Genomic DNA, 18,160 nt, shown 5'->3' with positions numbered 1-18,160 from the left:
CTAAAAATCAAAAAATATCCTTGGGTGAGGATTAAAAAAAATAATATAAGCAAGACTTGGGCAATGCTTATTGTCATTCTTTAAAGAGAAAAAAGCTGAAAATGGTATTTTTAAAAGTTTGTCTTAAAGGTAGTATGTATTTCTAAAAAAGTAAAATTGAAGACAGAGCGGTATGTGTGTGTGTTTGTGTATGTACATATATATCAAAACCCATATGTTTTACATTAATTCAGTTCACTTACACCAAGCATGTCAAACTCAAAGGCTAACATGGGACAAATAAACAAGGTTATGTGGGCCACAAAAAAACAAAAGCTTAAATTTTCATAGAAATGTAGGTTTATTTCGATAGAGACATGCTGAATACAAAGGGCTGAAATAAATGAGTCATTGTTAACATAAAATAATAGAATATTTTAATAAAAATTAATATTTTTTCTTGAACATGAACTTACCAGACACTGAATAACTCCACAAATCAATAAGCGTAATGCAAATAAATCTATTTTTCTTTGTTTTTCGAAAGTGAAATATTTCCTGTTGCGAACACCAAGTCAGTACAAGACTAATGATGTGGCAATTGGTTGCTAAAATATTTGCTGCTAGTATTAGTGGAGAGAAATGGTGCACCTGTGTGTAAGGCGCGTAAGGGAAATGAATGCAACATGATTATAGTAATCAGTCATTAGCAAATGTTGTAGTTCATTATTAATAATTATGTATAACAGAATATTGTAAAAATTAAGTTATGAAATTTTTATTAAAATGTTTCCTACATACCATTATATTGGCTGGGCCACAAAAATATTCATTGTGGGCCACGTGCGGCCCATGGGCCACGAGTTTGACATGTTTGACTTACACTATTGCAGGATATTAATGCAAAGGATCTTAAATCAATTAGGTGTACCTCTTTTTATATTTGCATTAATTTAAAATTTGAGTTACACATGTTGAAATGGGCAATACACAGTATTCTGGTAATTTATCAAAGATAATGTGGCTGTTTTTCGTGGTCGTAGGCAGTATGAAACTGTGGTTCCTCTTGAAGATTCCATTGTGACTGAGGTTACAGCAACGCTACAAGAATGGGCCAGTCTGTGGAAACAACTCTATGTGGTAAGTAGTTGATAATTAGTTTATCATATCATTAAAGTTCCATTGTACCAAGTGAAAAAATTGCCTTGCCTATGCCAATTGCAAAATTTTTAGGTTTCTGGATATTTGCAGTTTTTCAAATGTATGTTCTTAATATTAGTTGAAAAATGGGCTGAGTTTTTATCAACCTGAAGAGAACATATTATTCACATGCCTGCAGTCTCCACCCTGTCTCAGTAAGTAAAATGTAAGATCCATAACACCAGGGGTTTTAGTTATCTTACTCATTGTTGGGCCCCTGGAAGCTTCCATAAAACAGGTATTTGCTGAATAAGTGAGCAAACTGGAGAGTTACGTTGTGAACCTAATGGTAGGTAAAGGCCAAGAAGTTGTATCAACAGTTTCTTACAGCTACTAAACGTAAAAGACATGTCATACATGACACTCTGTTAGGCTAAGAGTTAATAACCCAGGCAACTCCTCTGGAAATACAGGGTAGAGAGTGATAAGACACAAAATTTAGACCAAAAATAAGTGACAGGGTTTGGGTTCTGAACAAGATGGAGTAAACCCATTTGACTTTACTCCTAATAATCACAAAGTTTTTGTTAATAACAATTTTAAAATGAATAGTCATATGTTACCATATGGATGATGTATACTGTATTGGACATATGCTCTTAACTTTATTACTATTAAAAACCCTTAGTGAACACCTTTGTATACTAATTTTCAACTGTATTTTTAATTGTTGTTTTAAGTAATTTGTTAAAGAGGAAATTTTGCTTTTCAACAATATTTTTTCATTTATACTCTTACCGGTATATCAGATGTATCTTATTTTTTTCACACAGCCTCACTAATATTAAATATTATTTTTTTTTGTTTTCCACTTAATAGATGAAAAAGGTCTGGGTGATTTTTACCAAGGGCATCATGGAGAGCTTTACTTGATTCTCATTGTGCAGTTTATCACATTCATGGGCTTTGAAATCGGTGTACATTGTGTTACCCAATTAAAATGACAATTCTGCCTATAGCAGTTCAACAAGTATGCATGAAGCACCTACTATGATGTACCAGGCATTGTGCTGGGCACCAGAACATACAGAAATAATTAAAAGAGGAATTGAACTCAGAGACCACTGTCATACCTAAGATCAGCAGTTTTCCCCAAGTATGAATAGGTTTTTAGAGCCACTGAAATTGAATATTTTAAATTCATTTAATAAACCAAGGATGTATTGTTCCCATGATGTACTCATGTGGCCCTACTCCAATATATTTTTGCCAATCTTTTTTTAAATAACTTTTAAAATCCTATGCCAGTGTAGCATGCTTTTGTTTCCTGTGCAGTCTATCTTGTGCTGACCTTTTTAAATATCTACTCTATATGTTGTCACTCCTTCATCCCCAAATATTTGGAGTCTGAACTCGTGATTCACTACTTTCTAATAACGTACTTATTTGAATAGCATTGGTCTGATTCAGTCTGTCATGTTCAACCAACACTTATTGAGAACCTATCATATACCCAGACCCTTCCTGTTGGGACCTGGAAATAGAAAGATAAATGGCCTTTGGTCTTTACTCTAGAGAATTTAAAGAGTGGTGGAAGAGCTAGATGAGTAAACTGATAAAGAAAAAAAACTATGCAAATTAAAAGCTGTGTCCACACCAAATCTGCACGAGGACGCCTATAGCAGATTTTTTCATAATTGTAACTTGAAAGCAACCAAGAGGTCCTTCAGTAGGTGATGGATTAATAAACTGGTACCTCCGAACAGTGGAGTGTTGTTTAGCATTAAACAGAAAATGAGCTATCAAGCCATGAAAAGACATGGAAGAACCTTAAGTACATATTGCTAAATGAAGGAACCAACCTGCAAGGGCTATATCCTGAGTGATTTCAATTATATGACAACCTGGAAAAGCCAAAACTATAGAGACAGAAAGGAGATCAGTGGCTATGGGAAGGAAGATGAACAGGCAGAGCACAGAGGCTTTAGAGCAGGGAAACAGCTCTGTGCTACTAGCATGTGATTGGACACTTGTTTAACCCATAGAATGTACACCAAGATGGAGCCCTGATGGGAAATACCAACTTTAGGTGGTGGTGTGCACATAGAAGTTCATCAGTTGTAACAAATGTACACTCCGGGTGGGGATTGGATAATGGGGAAGGCTGTGCATCTGTGCGGTAAGGGGCATATGGGAAATCTCTGTAGCTTCTTGATTTTGCTGAGAACCTAAAACTTATTTTAAAAATCTTTATTAAAAATTATGCAAGTGTGGAATTACAATCTAAAATAAAATCCAAATATATGCTGTCCATTTATTCCTCCTTATCATAAAACCCTTTCATCATCTTTGTCTGAGTTTGTCTGACACATGTCTTCAAGAATGATAAATTCATATTCAACTGTGAAGATGAGTTTGGCTACTACAAATGCCATGTCTAATATGCAGATGTAACAAATTCACACTACCCCACACTCTATCCCCACCCAGTTACACAATGACATAATTTTACTAGAGTCTTTCTTAGGCTGGTTCTTATTCTTACTAGAACATTTTTTGAGATTTAAAAAAATCACTCTATTACAGTTTATATTGCCTTTTTAATGTTTTGAATATCATATTCCTTTGGATTTTCTCTTTACATATAGTAGATCTATTCTTTCTGACTTACCTCTGGCATGTTTTATATTTTAATTTTATTGATTTTAGAGATAAAGGGAAAGAGAGAAAAACACAGATTTGTTGTTTCATTTATTTATGCATTCATTAGTTGCTTCTTGTATGTGCCCTGACTGGACTCGAACCCGCAACCTTGGTGTATTGGGACAGTGCTCTAACCAACTGAGCTACCCAGCCAGGGTTGTCATGTTTTATCTGTTAAAAGAGTGGCATTAAAATATTGGAGAGGCAGATTAAATTACATAGTCTAAAAAAATATACGTTTATATAGAACTCTGTTCCCTATGTTGTCAGTCTAAGCTCAGGCTTATGTATGAGAAAAGGTGTTACAAAAGGATTCTAAAGTTGTCCAAGCGTAGTATCATTTATAGGAGCAGCACACTGCTGCAATCCGAAGTTGCTGTCGCCTGGAAACTCATTGCCTAGCAACCACATACTAACTCTGTTCTCTAGGCAACATTCTCCAATCTCCAGTCCATTTTGCGTGTCTTGGTGTTTCATCTTTTTCAGCCATAAACATTTTAATGTTTCAGCAAAGAGTACTTCTTATCTTTGTAATTACCTCTCATAAGGACCACGTAACGTGTGTTCTTAGTTACTTTTCTTTCTTTCCAGTCTCTATCACAATACTGATTTTCTGCTGTTGAACATACATTGGTGGGATTAATACAGGATGTCCCAAAAAAACGTATACACACTTAACAGTTGATAGCTCAATTGATGTTTCTTTCTTTTCAGATTTAACCCATTGGAATTAATAATTATTCAAAGTGTGTATATATTTTTTGGGACACCCTGTATATTGAACTGTAACAAGTGTTTCTTTATACATTGATTAATTTTAGAAATTCTATTCATAATAAAGAATATATTCTATAAATTTATCATCCTTGATCTTTTAAAATTTAGTGTATTAATAAAGGTAGTTGGTAGTTCTATTTTAAAATTACCTTGTATTGAATATTTATCTAATCTAATTTAGTCATTACAAAAGTCTACGAGGAGGTACAGTTATTCTGTTTTATAAAGGAGGATACTGAGGCACAGTATGAATTGACATACCAACCTGGTACATCAATTTATTATAGCCATTTATTCTCTCATTAAGTTGAACCTCCTATTTGCAAGACCATATGCAGAATGTTGAGACCACGTATAATGTCCATTAACAGCAGTAGTTAATTTTGGATATCAATGCCAGTATGCATATCTTTATAAAGAGTTTATTTTAATAATACTGCTAAAGTTACCAAAAATGTGAAGGGCAGCCAAACTTCCCCTATACAGTTAAAGGAAGGCAATGTTGTCTAAGTCAGGATTCAGAAGTGGGGTGTAAAAATGTCCTGAGACTTGGTTTAAACATTGCTTCCTGCAAATGAGTAGCATCCAAATATGAACAGTTAAAGGGTCCATGTAGCTTCCAATGCCTTCTTCACTTGGAGGCACAGGTTCCCCTTTCCTTGATCCTGAGAGAGCTCCGTGTTTCTGGCCTTTGGGGATGTGCCATTATGCCTTTTCTTCTCTGACACGAGTGGGCTTCCGTGCAGACCAGGCCGGTTGGCCAGTAGACCAGGAGCTCACCCCTGACCCCCAGGCAGCCAGCTGGCAAACGTGTCCTGGAAGAGCAGGTGGACTCTGGCTTGGGTCTGTGTTGCCCCAGGGATCTTCAGCCAGTTCTTGCCATGCTCACATTTTTACATACAGACTCACAAACATTTGTGCCCATACTGTTAGCTTGCGTCATGGTTCCACATTTTACTATTGTCTTAGTTTATAAATGCAAGTGTTATTTGGCTTTTTATTCTGCATTAGAGCGGTTTTACCTTTAAAAAAACATACAAATGTAGCAGAATCATTTTTTTATATTTTTGATGAAAAATATATTTCTCAATGAAAAATATATATTTCATTGATTTTTTTACAGAGAGGAAGGAAGAGGGATAGAGAGTTAGAAACATCAATCAGCTGCCTCCTGCACACCCCCTACCGGGGATGTGACAAGCAAGGGGTTTTACCTTTAAAAAAACATGCAAATGTAGCAGAATCATTTTTTTATATTTTTGATGAAAAATATATTTCTCAATGAAAAATATATATTTCATTGATTTTTTTACAGAGAGGAAGGAAGAGGGATAGAGAGTTAGAAACATCAATCAGCTGCCTCCTGCACACCCCCTACCGGGGATGTGCCCTCAAGCAAGGTACATGCCCTTGACCGGAATCGAACCTGGGACCCTTCAGTCCATAGGCCGATGCTCTATCCACTGAGCCAAACCGGTTAGGGCTGTAGCAGAGTGATTTTAAAGTTCCTGGAAGAATTTTGGACAGAACCAAAAGCAGTACTAAATAACAGCTGTTGGTGATATTCTTCTAGACTCTAATAGTAAGATGTTTATGCAGGCATTTCATTATAAAGGAAGTACAAACCACTAGTAAACATATTAAAACATGCTCAACCATTCATAGAAATAAATACAAATTAAGAGGAGGTACGGACTTTTACTTATCAGATTGATAAGACTAAATGATTGACAATACCTACTGTTTGATGTTGATGTAGATATAAACATTTTGGAGTGCAATTTGGCGATATTTATTAATCTGTTAAATGTGCCCATCCTTCTACAAAGCAGTTTTACTTACAAGACTGACGCAGACGTGCCTTCCCTGGATCACTAAGATCATGAAAGGGGGCTGCGCACCCTCACTGGTGATTGTAGAGGACAGGGACAATTACAGTCTTCCGTTGGGACCGGTTAAGAATTATGGTGTGTTTATTTGATAAAGTTATAAAGGAAAAATCTCATTGCCCTCCAAGAAACTTCCATCCCGTCTTTTAATTGTTAATTTCTCTTTCTTCCTCAGTTTTTACATGTGTGATCTTTCCGTAGCTATCTAAGTCACTCGGCTTTTCTCCTTCTCCACATCTTTTCTTACTGATTTGATTCGTGGGGGAAGAGCTGTGTAACACTGGCCTAAATAAAGAGAAGCCCGAAGGAAAGGGGATGTGCGTGGCATTTTTAGTTCCTTTTCCTTTTGTTCCTTTCTCCGTACAACAGGAACCTTGGTCTCTTTAAAATGCATGTGGGATCATAGTGTCCCTTCGGTGGTCAGCCTTTCAGTGGTTCCTATTGCATTTAGAAAAAATGCCAACCCCTGGTCATGACCCCTGTCTGCATCTCCACTCCATATCCATTTGCCAAGGCATTAAGCTGTCCACACCTGGGATCTTTGCTGTTGCTCATTCTCTACCTGGAATGTTCACCCCCTGGCCATTCACTTTCCAGCTCCTCCTCATCCTTTGGTCTCTATTTAAATATTGCAGTAGTTTGGGGAAGACCTGGGGACATGGATAATGCTATTAACACTTTTAGAGAGCTTGCTATATTATAGATGTTTTTAAAAAAATCAAATCCACATGACAACATTGAAGAAGACAGTATTATTTCCATGTTATAGATGAAGAAACCAGGAGTTAGAGAGGTGGCAGAAAGCGCCTGTGTCACAAACCCCGTCATCTCAGAGCCCATGGAGCCTGAGGAGGCACAGGGCTGTCCTCCCTCCCCATCCGGGAAGGGGCGGGGCTCTGAGAGCTTCTGTGAGGACAGCCTGGAGCCCCACAGCGATGGCGCCTGCACCGCCACCGCCTCTGTGCACCAGCCCCGGACCTGCGCTCTTCTTTACATTCCAGTTCATTGTTTACTTTTTCAGTATTTCCAAAATAAAGAACACAGGCGCATAGGCCCATGTTCTGACAGGATTTTTGTGCTGCCTTTATTTACTTACTTATTTTGCTGCAAAGAGCTTTATTGTTTCATTTGGCCCAGTGCATGGGAGAGGGCTTCAGGGGGTGAAAAGAATGGCCAGTAGTTGGGGGTGAGAGGCTCAGGTAAAAGCCAGACCCCAGGGGGGTGCAGGGGGCCCCTCACAGGCCTCTGGACTCCCCAGGCCCCTGGTCGTGCTGGAGCGGAAGCTGGGGCCGCAGCCTGCGGAGGGGGGGCAGGTGTCGCCCCTCTTCCTGATGCCTTTCACCTGCTCACCCCGGACGTGGCTCTCCAGGAGCCCAGAGCTCTGTGTGGGCAGAACCGGGCCGCAGCGCCCACAGGGCCTGGCTCAGGCTCCTCTCCGAGGCCTGGGCGGGTCCACGGCCCTGAGTGCTGCCCCCGCACCTGGGAGGCTGCAGTGCGGCCTGGAGAGAACACGGCCACTCGCTGGTTCGCAGCTTTAAGACTCTCAGCGCCTGAGCTTCTCCTCCAACTCGGGGGAGGAGCGCCCCTGCCCTCGAGAGCCCCCTCGTCACTGTCCCGGGTGGAATGGGAGCCCAGAGAGAGGTGGGTGCGGAGGCCGCAGAGGCAGGTGGCCAGGGGGGGGGCCGAGGCCTCTACCCGGTGGAATGATCCTGACGAATGTGGGAGCTCATGGTGTTCGGCACAGGGAGTTAGGGGAGGGAACCCCACTGTGTAGTCTGGTCTCGGAGGGGGTTCTGAAGGTGGTGACTGGATAAGAGGCAGGAGGTGACGGAGGCTGGGAGGAGGGGCGCCCCTGGGGCTGTTCTGTCCAAACTGTTGAAGCAAAGAGACAGCTCCGGGCCTGCCTGTGCTGCCTTTAGATGGGAGTCCCGGAGAACACATACTGGAATTGCAGGAGCATTTTGTTATTCTGTGGTGAAAATGGTACAGAATATTAGAATATTCTAGATTGGGGATCCTGTTGGAAATCTAGGTTAGAATAGCCTTATCTGTATCTCTTCAGTATGTCATCTGCTCATTGCATATGCATTTTGCTAACTGGAGTGTAAAAGTATAAGGAATGATAAGTATTGAATATTTTCTATCTGGGTATGCAATACACAGTTACGATATGATCTTCTTGGTTTCCTCTCTTTGTGTCCCCCTTTAAATATCTTCAGCCATGTTGGGAGTTCTCAGCACTACTTGAATCTATGGCTTGATGTCTTTCATTGGCTTTGAAGAAGTCTAAGTTTCCAAATATTGCTTCTGTTCTGTATTCTCTCTTCTGTTTTGGGATTGCAGTTACAGATGCATTAGGTACATATAAAAGTTACATAGTATACCTGTAACTAATATATTGTAGATCAACTGTAATTGAAAAATAAATTTATAAAAAAAGAAATAAACATTGACAGTAATTTAGAAGCCCCTTAGGCTCCCTTCTCTGCTGAAATGACCATTATCTTTTGTGACAATCATTTCCTTGTTCTTTTCTCTATAATTTTCTTCCTATAAGAAGACCTTGTGAGCTTTTTGTTCATTCTTCCATTCTAGAAATATTAATCATTTCTTATCTAATACTTTGTATCTCTAGAATACAACAGTCAATGAAATAGACACAATTACCTGCCTTCATGACCTTTACAGCCTAGTGATAGAACTTACATTTTGTGGTTAATTTTATTAAAATACCTCTCATAGAACCTATTTTTTCTTTGTGTCATTTTTTTATTCCTTCATCAAATATGTATTGTGTACTTAAAGAACTGTTTTGTGTTATGCCTTAGAATGCAGTGACAAGAACTGATCCCTTGTAAATATGTTGGTAAAGGAATCTGGTTTTCTTTCTTGAAGACAATATACAGATTAAAAATGATTCCCTCAGTAGTTTCAGCTTATTTTAGCAGCATCTGTCATACATATGGGAAGCTAAATCATTTTTAAATCATTATTGTTGAGAGTATTATAGATGTCCCCCTCCCCCCCTTGCTCCCCTCTACCCAGGTCTCGCCCCACCACAGGCCTTCAGCACCCTTCTGTCTGTCCATAGGTAAGATCTTTGGTTCATCTCCCCCCTCCCGCCTTCCCTCTGAGATTCGTCAGTCTGTTCCATGCTTCCATGCCTCTAATTCTGTTTCATTCACTAGTTTATTTTGTTCATTAGATTTCTTGTTCATTTATTTTGATTTTTAGATTCACTTGTTGGTAGATTTGTATTTGTTGCCATTTTATTGTTCGCATTTTTTTTTATCTCTTCTTAAATAATACCCTTCAACATTTCATATAATACTGGTTTGGTGGTGATGCACTCCTTTAGCTTTTTCTTGTTTGTGAAGCTCTTTATCTGACCTTCAATTCTAAATGAGAGCTTTGCTGGGCAGAGTAATCTTGGTTGTAGGTCCTTACTATTCATCACTTTGAATATTGCTTGCCACTCCCTTCTGGCCTACAAAGTTTCTATTGAGAAATCAGCTGATAGTCATATGGGTGCTCTCTTGTAGTTAATTGCCTTCCTCTTGCTGCTTTAAGATTCTCTCTTTGTGTTTAAACTTTGGCATTTTAGTTATGATGTGTCTTGGTGTGAGCCTTTTTGGGTTTCTCTTGTTTGGGACTCTCTGTGCTTTCTGGACTTGTAAGTCTATTTCATTCACCAGGTAGGGGAAGTTTTCTGTCATTGTTTCTTCAAATAGGTTTTCAATATCTTGTTGTCTCTCTTCCCCTCTGGCACCCCCATAATGCGAATGTTGGTGTGCCTGAAGTTGTCCCTGAGGCTGTTTACGCTATCTTCATATTTTTGGATTCTTTTTTCTTTTCGCTCTTCTGACTGGGTGTTTTTTGCTTCCTTGTATTCCACTTCATCGCTTTGATTCTCAGAATCATCTACTCTACTGTTAAATTTCTGTAAATTGTTCTTTATTTCATTTAGTGTATGCTTAATTTCTGATTGATTCTGTCATTAAAGTAAGGGCCAATACTGACGATAATAATTCAGATCTTATCAATTGTGTTGTTTCTCACCTAATTAATAGCAGTATTGTTAGAATGACAACTTCCTGACATTTACTATCATTTTATTTTAACATATTCTTGGTCCCAAAGTATTTAAACTTCCAAGTAAAGGGGAACTCTGATTTTCTGTCCATGACCCTTGTTTAACAGATCGGACCCCATCTCAGTCGAGAAGATACTCCTACTACTTTTTATTTGATTAGTTACATGATTTACCTTTCACATTTATGACTTTACCATCTGGAATTCCTCCTCCAGATGGAGATCTGGAATTCCAACTTCACTTTTCTCAATATTAAAGCCAGCTTTCCCCACACCACCTACTAACCAAGCTGTTTGCTCCCCGCTGATTTGTAATGCCATCTCTACTATCTACCAGCTGCTCATACGAGTTTGCTTCTGGTCTCTCCTTTTTGTTGTCTGTAATGCGTCAATTTTTATTAAAATGGCTTTGTGGGATGTCTTAATATATGCGAAAGTAAGTCTTAATATTTAGTAGGGCATGTCTTTTCTTGTTTCTCCTCCTTTCCAGAGTTGGTGTGTCTGCTTGTGGGCCTTCATCCATATAGATACTATATTTGAGTTTACAAAGTTCCTTTCTAAAAAATATCTTCGGAATTTATAGTGGAATAGCTCTGAATTTAGGCACTAATTTGGGCGTTATTTAATTTATTTACAACATCAAATCATTCTAACGATGAGCACTTATTTCATGGTCTCCCTTCTTTTTATTGTGAGGTAATTATAGATTCACAGTCTGAAGAAGCGATGCAGAACCCTGGCCGGGGTGGCTCGTTTGGTTGGAGCATCGTTCCATACACCGGAAGGTGGTGGGTTTGATTCCCGGTCAGGGCACATACCCAGGTTTTGGGGTCAGTCCCTGGTCAGGGCATGTGGCAAGAGGCAACCAGTTGATGTTTCTCTCTCTCATAGATTTTTCTATTTCTCTCAATGTCTTGATCTCTCTCTCCCTTTCTCAATCACTCTCTCCTTTGCTCTCTAAAATCAATTTTTTAAAAAAAGAAACAATACCGAGAGATTTTATGTAAACTTTACTCAGTTTCCTTCAATGATAATATCTCCAAAACTATATTACAGTGTTGTAACCAGGATATTGACATTGATATAATCCACCGATCTTGTTCAGTTTCCCAATTTTACTTAGACTCATATGTGAGTGTGTGAGGGCCTTTCATGGTAGAGGTTTTTTAATTTCATGTTTTAAAGAAATCAGCAAAATATGTATATATGGGTTTTTAAATCGTACATAAAAGACAACTAGGCCTTTAATGAAAAACAGTAGTTCTTTGCCCTGTCTCTCCCCATTCCTTATTTCCACTGCTCACCCATTTTACTTAGCTCTTTTAGTTATTTATTCTGAGATTTCCATTTCTAAATGTTGTTTTCATGTATATCTTGATTTATACAATTTTAGGACTCATTTAGTGGCCTTGTATTACATGTATATTAGCGTCGACTCCTGGTGACTCTGTGAATGAGCGTTGTCCTGTCCTCACCAGCCCTGCTCAGCTCCTGTAGACCCGTGTCTGTGCTTCTTCTATGGCATCAGTCTCTCTCTATCTGTTCCTCTTTGCCTGCTGCCTTCTGTTCTTCCCGGCATTATTGTTTTTTTCCAAAGAATCCCGCTGCCTTGTGATGTGCTTGAAGTTTTGTCATTTTTGCCTCCAGCGATGTTTCAGGCTTAAGTGGCTCTAGGACCCACTTGTTTGTCTTTCTGGCGGTCCATGGTATCCATAGAGCTCTCCTCAGCACCATGTTCCCAGTGAATCCATTTTTCTCTGTCGGCCTATTCACTCCGCAAGCCTCCCGTCCGTACACAGTGATTGGAAATATGAGGGTGTGGGTGGCCTTGGCCTTGGTCTCTAATGATACCTCATTGCTCTTAATGCTCTTTCCTAATTCTTCATTGTGCCCTTGCGAGTCTCAGCCTCTCTTGACTTCTGGGCTGCAATCTCCATTGGCATTGATGTCTGAGGACGGTAAGCAAAGTCTGTAGCAATTTTGGTATGTTCATTGTCTATGTTACAAGTGTATTTCTTCTGTGATTATGATTTTTGTCTTTTTTAAATTTTTTTATATATATATTTTATTGATTTTTTACAGAGAGGAAGGGAGAGGGACAGAGAGTCAGAAACATCGATGGGAGAGAAACATCAATCAGCTGCCTCCTGCACACCTCCCACCGGGGATGTGCCCGCAACCAAGGTACATGCCCTTGACCAGAATCGAACCTGGGACCCTTCAGTCCACAGGCCGATGCTCTATCCACTGAGCCAAACCAGTCAGGGCTGATTTTTGTCTTTTTGATGTTCAAATACAGTCCTGCTTTGGCACTTTCTTCTTTTACTTTTATCAGCAGTCATTCAGATTATTGCCAGTAAGATGAGGAGATAAGAGTTCAGCTCTGAATGTTCTTTATACTCAAATGCTCTTCCCCTACTCCAATACTTACAAAATAGTTACATATTTTTTGTTAAATCAATATGCAGTTACTACTATGCCTGTGTAGCTAATTTTATATCAGAACCACATAGTGAACTAAGATTACATTTCTTTGTTGTATGTGGGGCTTTTTTTCTGTTTTTTGTTAATCCTCACCCAAGGATAATTTTCCCATTGATTTTGGTGTGTTTTTTTAGAGAGAGTGGAAGGGAGGAAGGGAGAGGGGGAAGAGGGAAAAGAGGGAGAAAAGCATTGATGTGAGAGATGTGTTGATTGGTTGCTTCCTGCACCGCCCCTACCAGGGCCAGGGATTGAACCTGCAACCCAGGTGTGTACCCTTGACTGGGGATCGAACCCGAGACCTTCAAGTGTGTGGGCTGACGCTCTAACTGCTGAGAACACTGGCCGGGGCAACCTTGTTTTTTAATAGTTAATAATTGTTTCTCTTTTCATTTGTTTTGTTTCCTCTTTTTTGTACATCCTGACCTTCTGGCAGAAATGAAAATCTCCTTTGAGTATGTTAAAACATTTTAGGTGTTTTCCCAGTTTAATGTTTTTCTCAGCGATGTCCTGTATGAAGCCTCCAGTATCTTGTGTTAATCTGGCCTGAGAATTTTTCCTGCCCTTGCCCTAGGTCCCCTTGTCTTCTGGGTTAAACCAGTGTCATCTTAATTTTTGATTTATTTCCTCATTTGATGAATCACTTTCTCCATATCTTCCTGAGAAATGTGTGTGGGAGAGTTTTTTGGGTTTTTTTGAGATTTTGCATATTTGGAATGTCTTTAGTATATCCTTACCCTTGATAGGTAGCTTGGGTTGACATAAAATTCTCGGTTACAAACACAGGACAGAAGCTTTAAAGCATTGCTTCCTTATTGTCTAGTTCCCAGTGTTGTTCAGAAGCCCAGTGTTACTCTGGTTCCTGCTGTGAGTGACAGTTTTTCTCCACGGAAGGTTTTAGTGTCATGTGCAGTTTCCAGTGCTGCTCTTGGTTGCGCCCCTTTTCATTGATCGTGCTGGCTCCTCCGTGAGCTCTGCCCGCCTAGAAACTCATGTCCTTCGGTCCCGGGACATGTATTGTGTTACTTTGACAGCTTCGCCTTTGTTTTCATCGTTTTCTCTTAGAATTGGCCATCTTAGAATGATTCACTCATTTTCTTACATCTCCCCCATTTGTTATTTTATTACTTTTTTTCTTCTGCTTTCTGGCAGAATTCTTCTATTTCTATCCTATCCTTTGTACTAGATTATGCTTATAACCACAACTATCTTATTTCTAATCTCCAAAAGCCCTGTGGGCTCTGGCTCTTTAACTCCTGTTATATCCTGTTCTTACTTCATGGGTGTAATACATAACCTCTATGCTGCCTGAAAGTACTATTTTATGTGAAATTTTCTTTTACTCCTAATATTGTTTCTGTTTGTTCATTATATGGTGGTATTTTCTATTCCTACTTAAGAATGAAGCATTAAAATATTGACAGAAAGTTTTGTGAGCGGGGCTAGTGTTGACTAACTGCTGGGCATGACTGTGGAGTGAGTAGAAGAGGCCCAGCTTGTCACGGGGAAGAGGAGCCGCTGTCAGTGTTTCTGGGCCGAGGGAGGACCCTCTGCTTTCCCTCCTGGAAGGTGGAAGCTGGCTAGCGACACTTTGGGAGCTCAGTGTGGGAAAGGCACCAGGGATGTCAGCCTGTTTACGACATAGGCTTCATGTCAGCTGCTTTTTTAACATCATCAGCTCTTTGGTGCCCCTCATGCCCTGACCCTGTTTTAGCCTCTGCAGGGAGTGGATGATCTTGGGGGGAAGCCATCAGGTGGCGAAAGCCAGGCAGCATAGAGTAGGAGTGACGGCCTGACAGTCTCACAGCCTTTTATTTTTTTATTTTTATTTTTAAATATATTTTATTGATTTTTTACAGAGAGGAAGGGAGAGGGATAGAGAGGTAGAAACATGGATGAGAGAGAAACATCAATCAGCTGCCTCCTGCACACCCCCTATTGGGGATGTGCCCGCAGCCAAGGTACATGCCCTTGACCGGAATCGAACCTGGGACCCTTCAGTCTGCAGGCCGACGCTCTATCCACTGAGCAAACCAGTTAGGGCCTCACAGCCTTTTAAAGACTTTTTAACCAATTCTCCTGTTTCTATCTCCCTGTCCCCCCACACACACCCTTCAGACCCATCACACCCACATCCACACAGGCACATGCATAGCATACATGCATTTAGAGGTGGAGGAGTAAGTATTCAGGCCAAGCAAATAGATTGTACAGTAGAGGCATACCCATATTAGTGAACAGTTTAAAACGGTGGTTCCCAACCTCTTGTTGGCCATGCCCCACCTAAGCATCTCTAAAATCCTGATGCCCCCTATGACATATAATTCTTATTACTCAAAAAGTGAACTCCTACTCATGTAGAGGAAGCCTAAAAGGCTATTAACTTGGTCTAAACAAGCTCCCAAAAACATGGCATCCATGAAAGAGAAAAAAAGAACGAAAGGACAGTTGAAGTACTGAGGAAGAAACCACTAAGAAATTGTTTAAAAATAATAATAATATGAAGTGATCTGAAAAAATAGCAAATAAAGTTTCAAAACATAATAGAGAACTGAATTGCACAAATATGTCACAATATATATCTATATACTGTATACGAGGCCTCTAGAACTATAAGAAATGCAAAAAATTGACTGTTAATAACTCTCGAATTGCCCCCCTTAAAAATCACATTGCCCCCCTGCGGGGCGTGTGCCCCACATTGGGAACCACTGGTCTAAGAGTAATTTTCACATTGCTTTTTTGCATTTGTATTTCTTACAGATATGTACGTGGAGATAAGTGCGAAATAGCTTGGATTTAGATATTGTTTTGTTTCACAGGATTTTCTCTTTTGAACTCATTTTCAAGCCTTTGCTAATTATGTAGTTCAACAACCTAAAATGGAAGTTGAAATTCCTGGACTTAAAAGATATCTGCAGCAGAAAGGTGATTAGTGTTGTAGGTACTGCAGTGTAGATATTTTTATATTGTACTGAGATGAGCACTAAAGCTTTGTGGTATAACACAAACATTTTGAATAGGATTAGAGGTTAACTTATGGTAAGAGGTTTGATTATTAATAGCAATTTTAAAGAAAAGGAATATTGGAGAAGTTTAAATAAATTCAAGTTTAAAATGGTTATTTTGTTAACAAGAAATAAAATGAGACAATAAACCATCTACCTACATATAAAGTAAATGTTCGAAAGGAAGAGGTTAAAATGGAGACATCTGGGAATCTTCCCTTAACAACTTGAATTTTAGATGTAAAGTTTAACTTTCATTAAATTGATTTTCACCTAAAGTTTTTCGTACTAATGGCAGGACATTTGTTCTCTTTGAGGAAATCATTACTTTTGATGTAATTTTCTTTTAAATAGAGTTTTTTAATCATATCAGCATGCCTTTATGAATATGTAGTTTTAAATAAAGATGGCATACTTTAGGATGGATCCTCTACAGTGTTGCTCATCTGCTAATTCAGAGGCATCATCGCAGCACAACCTTTCTCCCACATTGGGTTACATGCAGTTCAGTAAAAATAATTTTTAAATCGGGAGGATTAAGCCTCAGATTGTTTCTGCAGTTACGGGGCTTCTCGCACAATGAGAGGCAAATTCTTCTTGGCACATGGTTGCAAAGTAGTTACATTTCTAGTTTCTGCTGATTCTTCGGTCTGTTTCCCAAACAGTCTGTGACTGTTCTTGACAAATATTAGACTGTTGAGCTTTTGGCGAAGCTGAACGTGTGGCTGAGATGGGCTGCAGATTTCTTTGTCCTCATATACTAACCCCTCCCCTGCTTTTACTTGAACAGTGACGGGATCTAGGGATGATTGTGCAGGAAAGCTAACCCTGACCCCGGCCTAATCGCACTGTTGTTTTAATCTGCTGGGGAGCAGGCCTCTCAGTGGAAAAGCTGAGTGGGCTATCCCGCTGGCCGGTGGGTCAGGTGATCCTAGGTAAACCGTGTGCTCGGGGCCAGTCGCCAGATTGCTCACCTTAAACGGTGTGTGTACATATACACATGTATGTAATATTTCAGTATCAGTATACATTATACATTGACTCTTGAACAACATGGGTTAGGGGTGCTGACGCCCAGCACAGTTGAAAATCCGTGTATAACTTTTGACTCCCCCAAAGCTTAGTTGTCCCTCAGTATCCTCAGGGGTTGGTTCCAGGACTTTCCATGGATACCAAAATCTGCAGATGCTCAAGTTCCCAAGGTGAAGTAGCGTAGGTCAATGCATACAGTTGGCCCTCCACATCCATAGACTACCACTCATGGATTGAAAATGTGTAGGTATTTAATATTGAGAAAAAACCTGGGTATAAGTGGATTTGCCTAGTTTAAACCCATGTTGTTCAAGCGTCAGATGTACTTGGCTTAACAAAAACGCAACCTTTTAATTAATGCTCACAGATCTGGCAGTTGAACTCCCGTTCCCCTGCTGATCTGTGTTATCACTCTCTATGGAACTGTCTTCCATCTTCTCTATTCTCAGACTCTAACACCCGCTCCCACCCCTCTCACTCTCAGCCGATGGCCTTGCATTTTATTTCCTTGAGACTAAAGCAACCGAGGAAAAATACGGTCTCCTGTCACCAAACCTCCCAACTACTGTGGCATTAGCCACATCCTATACCTTTCCTCTTTGTGCCAAAATTCAGGGTATCCAGCTTAAGCGAAGCCTCCTCTTTTGACCTGGGACCCACCTCTTTTTGGCTATTCAGGAATTTAACACCTGCATCATCAAATATTCTCTCTCTATTAGATCATTCCCTTCAGCATACAAATAGCCTGAAATTCTCTCCCTTGGTCACACAGCCCTGTTCTGCTACCTCATTGCTTTGCCTCCAATTACTGAAAATTCTACAAAAGAATTGTCTGTGCTCTGTCTCCATTTCTTTTTTTGTTTGTTTTCTTTTTAAAATTTAAATATAGCTGGTACACATTATTATATTAGTTTACAATATAGTGTACAGTATAGTGACTCGACATTTATATACCTTATGATGCGATCACCACACTAAGTCAAGTAACCAGCTGTCACCATGCAGCTGTCACAATATTTTAAACTACATTCCCCTTCTTTTTCACCCATCTTCCCACCC

At 39.7% G+C, this 18,160-nt stretch overlaps 1 protein-coding gene across 1 annotated transcript in view; it reads left to right on the top strand.

Moving 5' to 3' along the window:
• Positions 1–18,160, top strand: part of DOCK3 (dedicator of cytokinesis 3) — a 204,694-nt gene that overhangs the window by 73,517 nt on the left and 113,017 nt on the right. The window contains exon 6 of the mRNA XM_014529727.1: positions 1,023–1,119. Within this exon, the coding sequence (XP_014385213.1) occupies positions 1,023–1,119 (97 nt within the window). The remainder of the gene's footprint in view (positions 1–1,022; positions 1,120–18,160) is intronic.

This window comes from Myotis brandtii, unplaced genomic scaffold, assembly GCF_000412655.1.
Source record: "Myotis brandtii unplaced genomic scaffold, ASM41265v1 scaffold693, whole genome shotgun sequence".
Classification (NCBI taxonomy): Eukaryota; Metazoa; Chordata; class Mammalia; order Chiroptera; family Vespertilionidae; genus Myotis; species Myotis brandtii.
The sequence above is the reverse complement of the archived record's forward strand: the minus strand, read 5'-3'. Positions and strand labels throughout refer to the sequence as shown.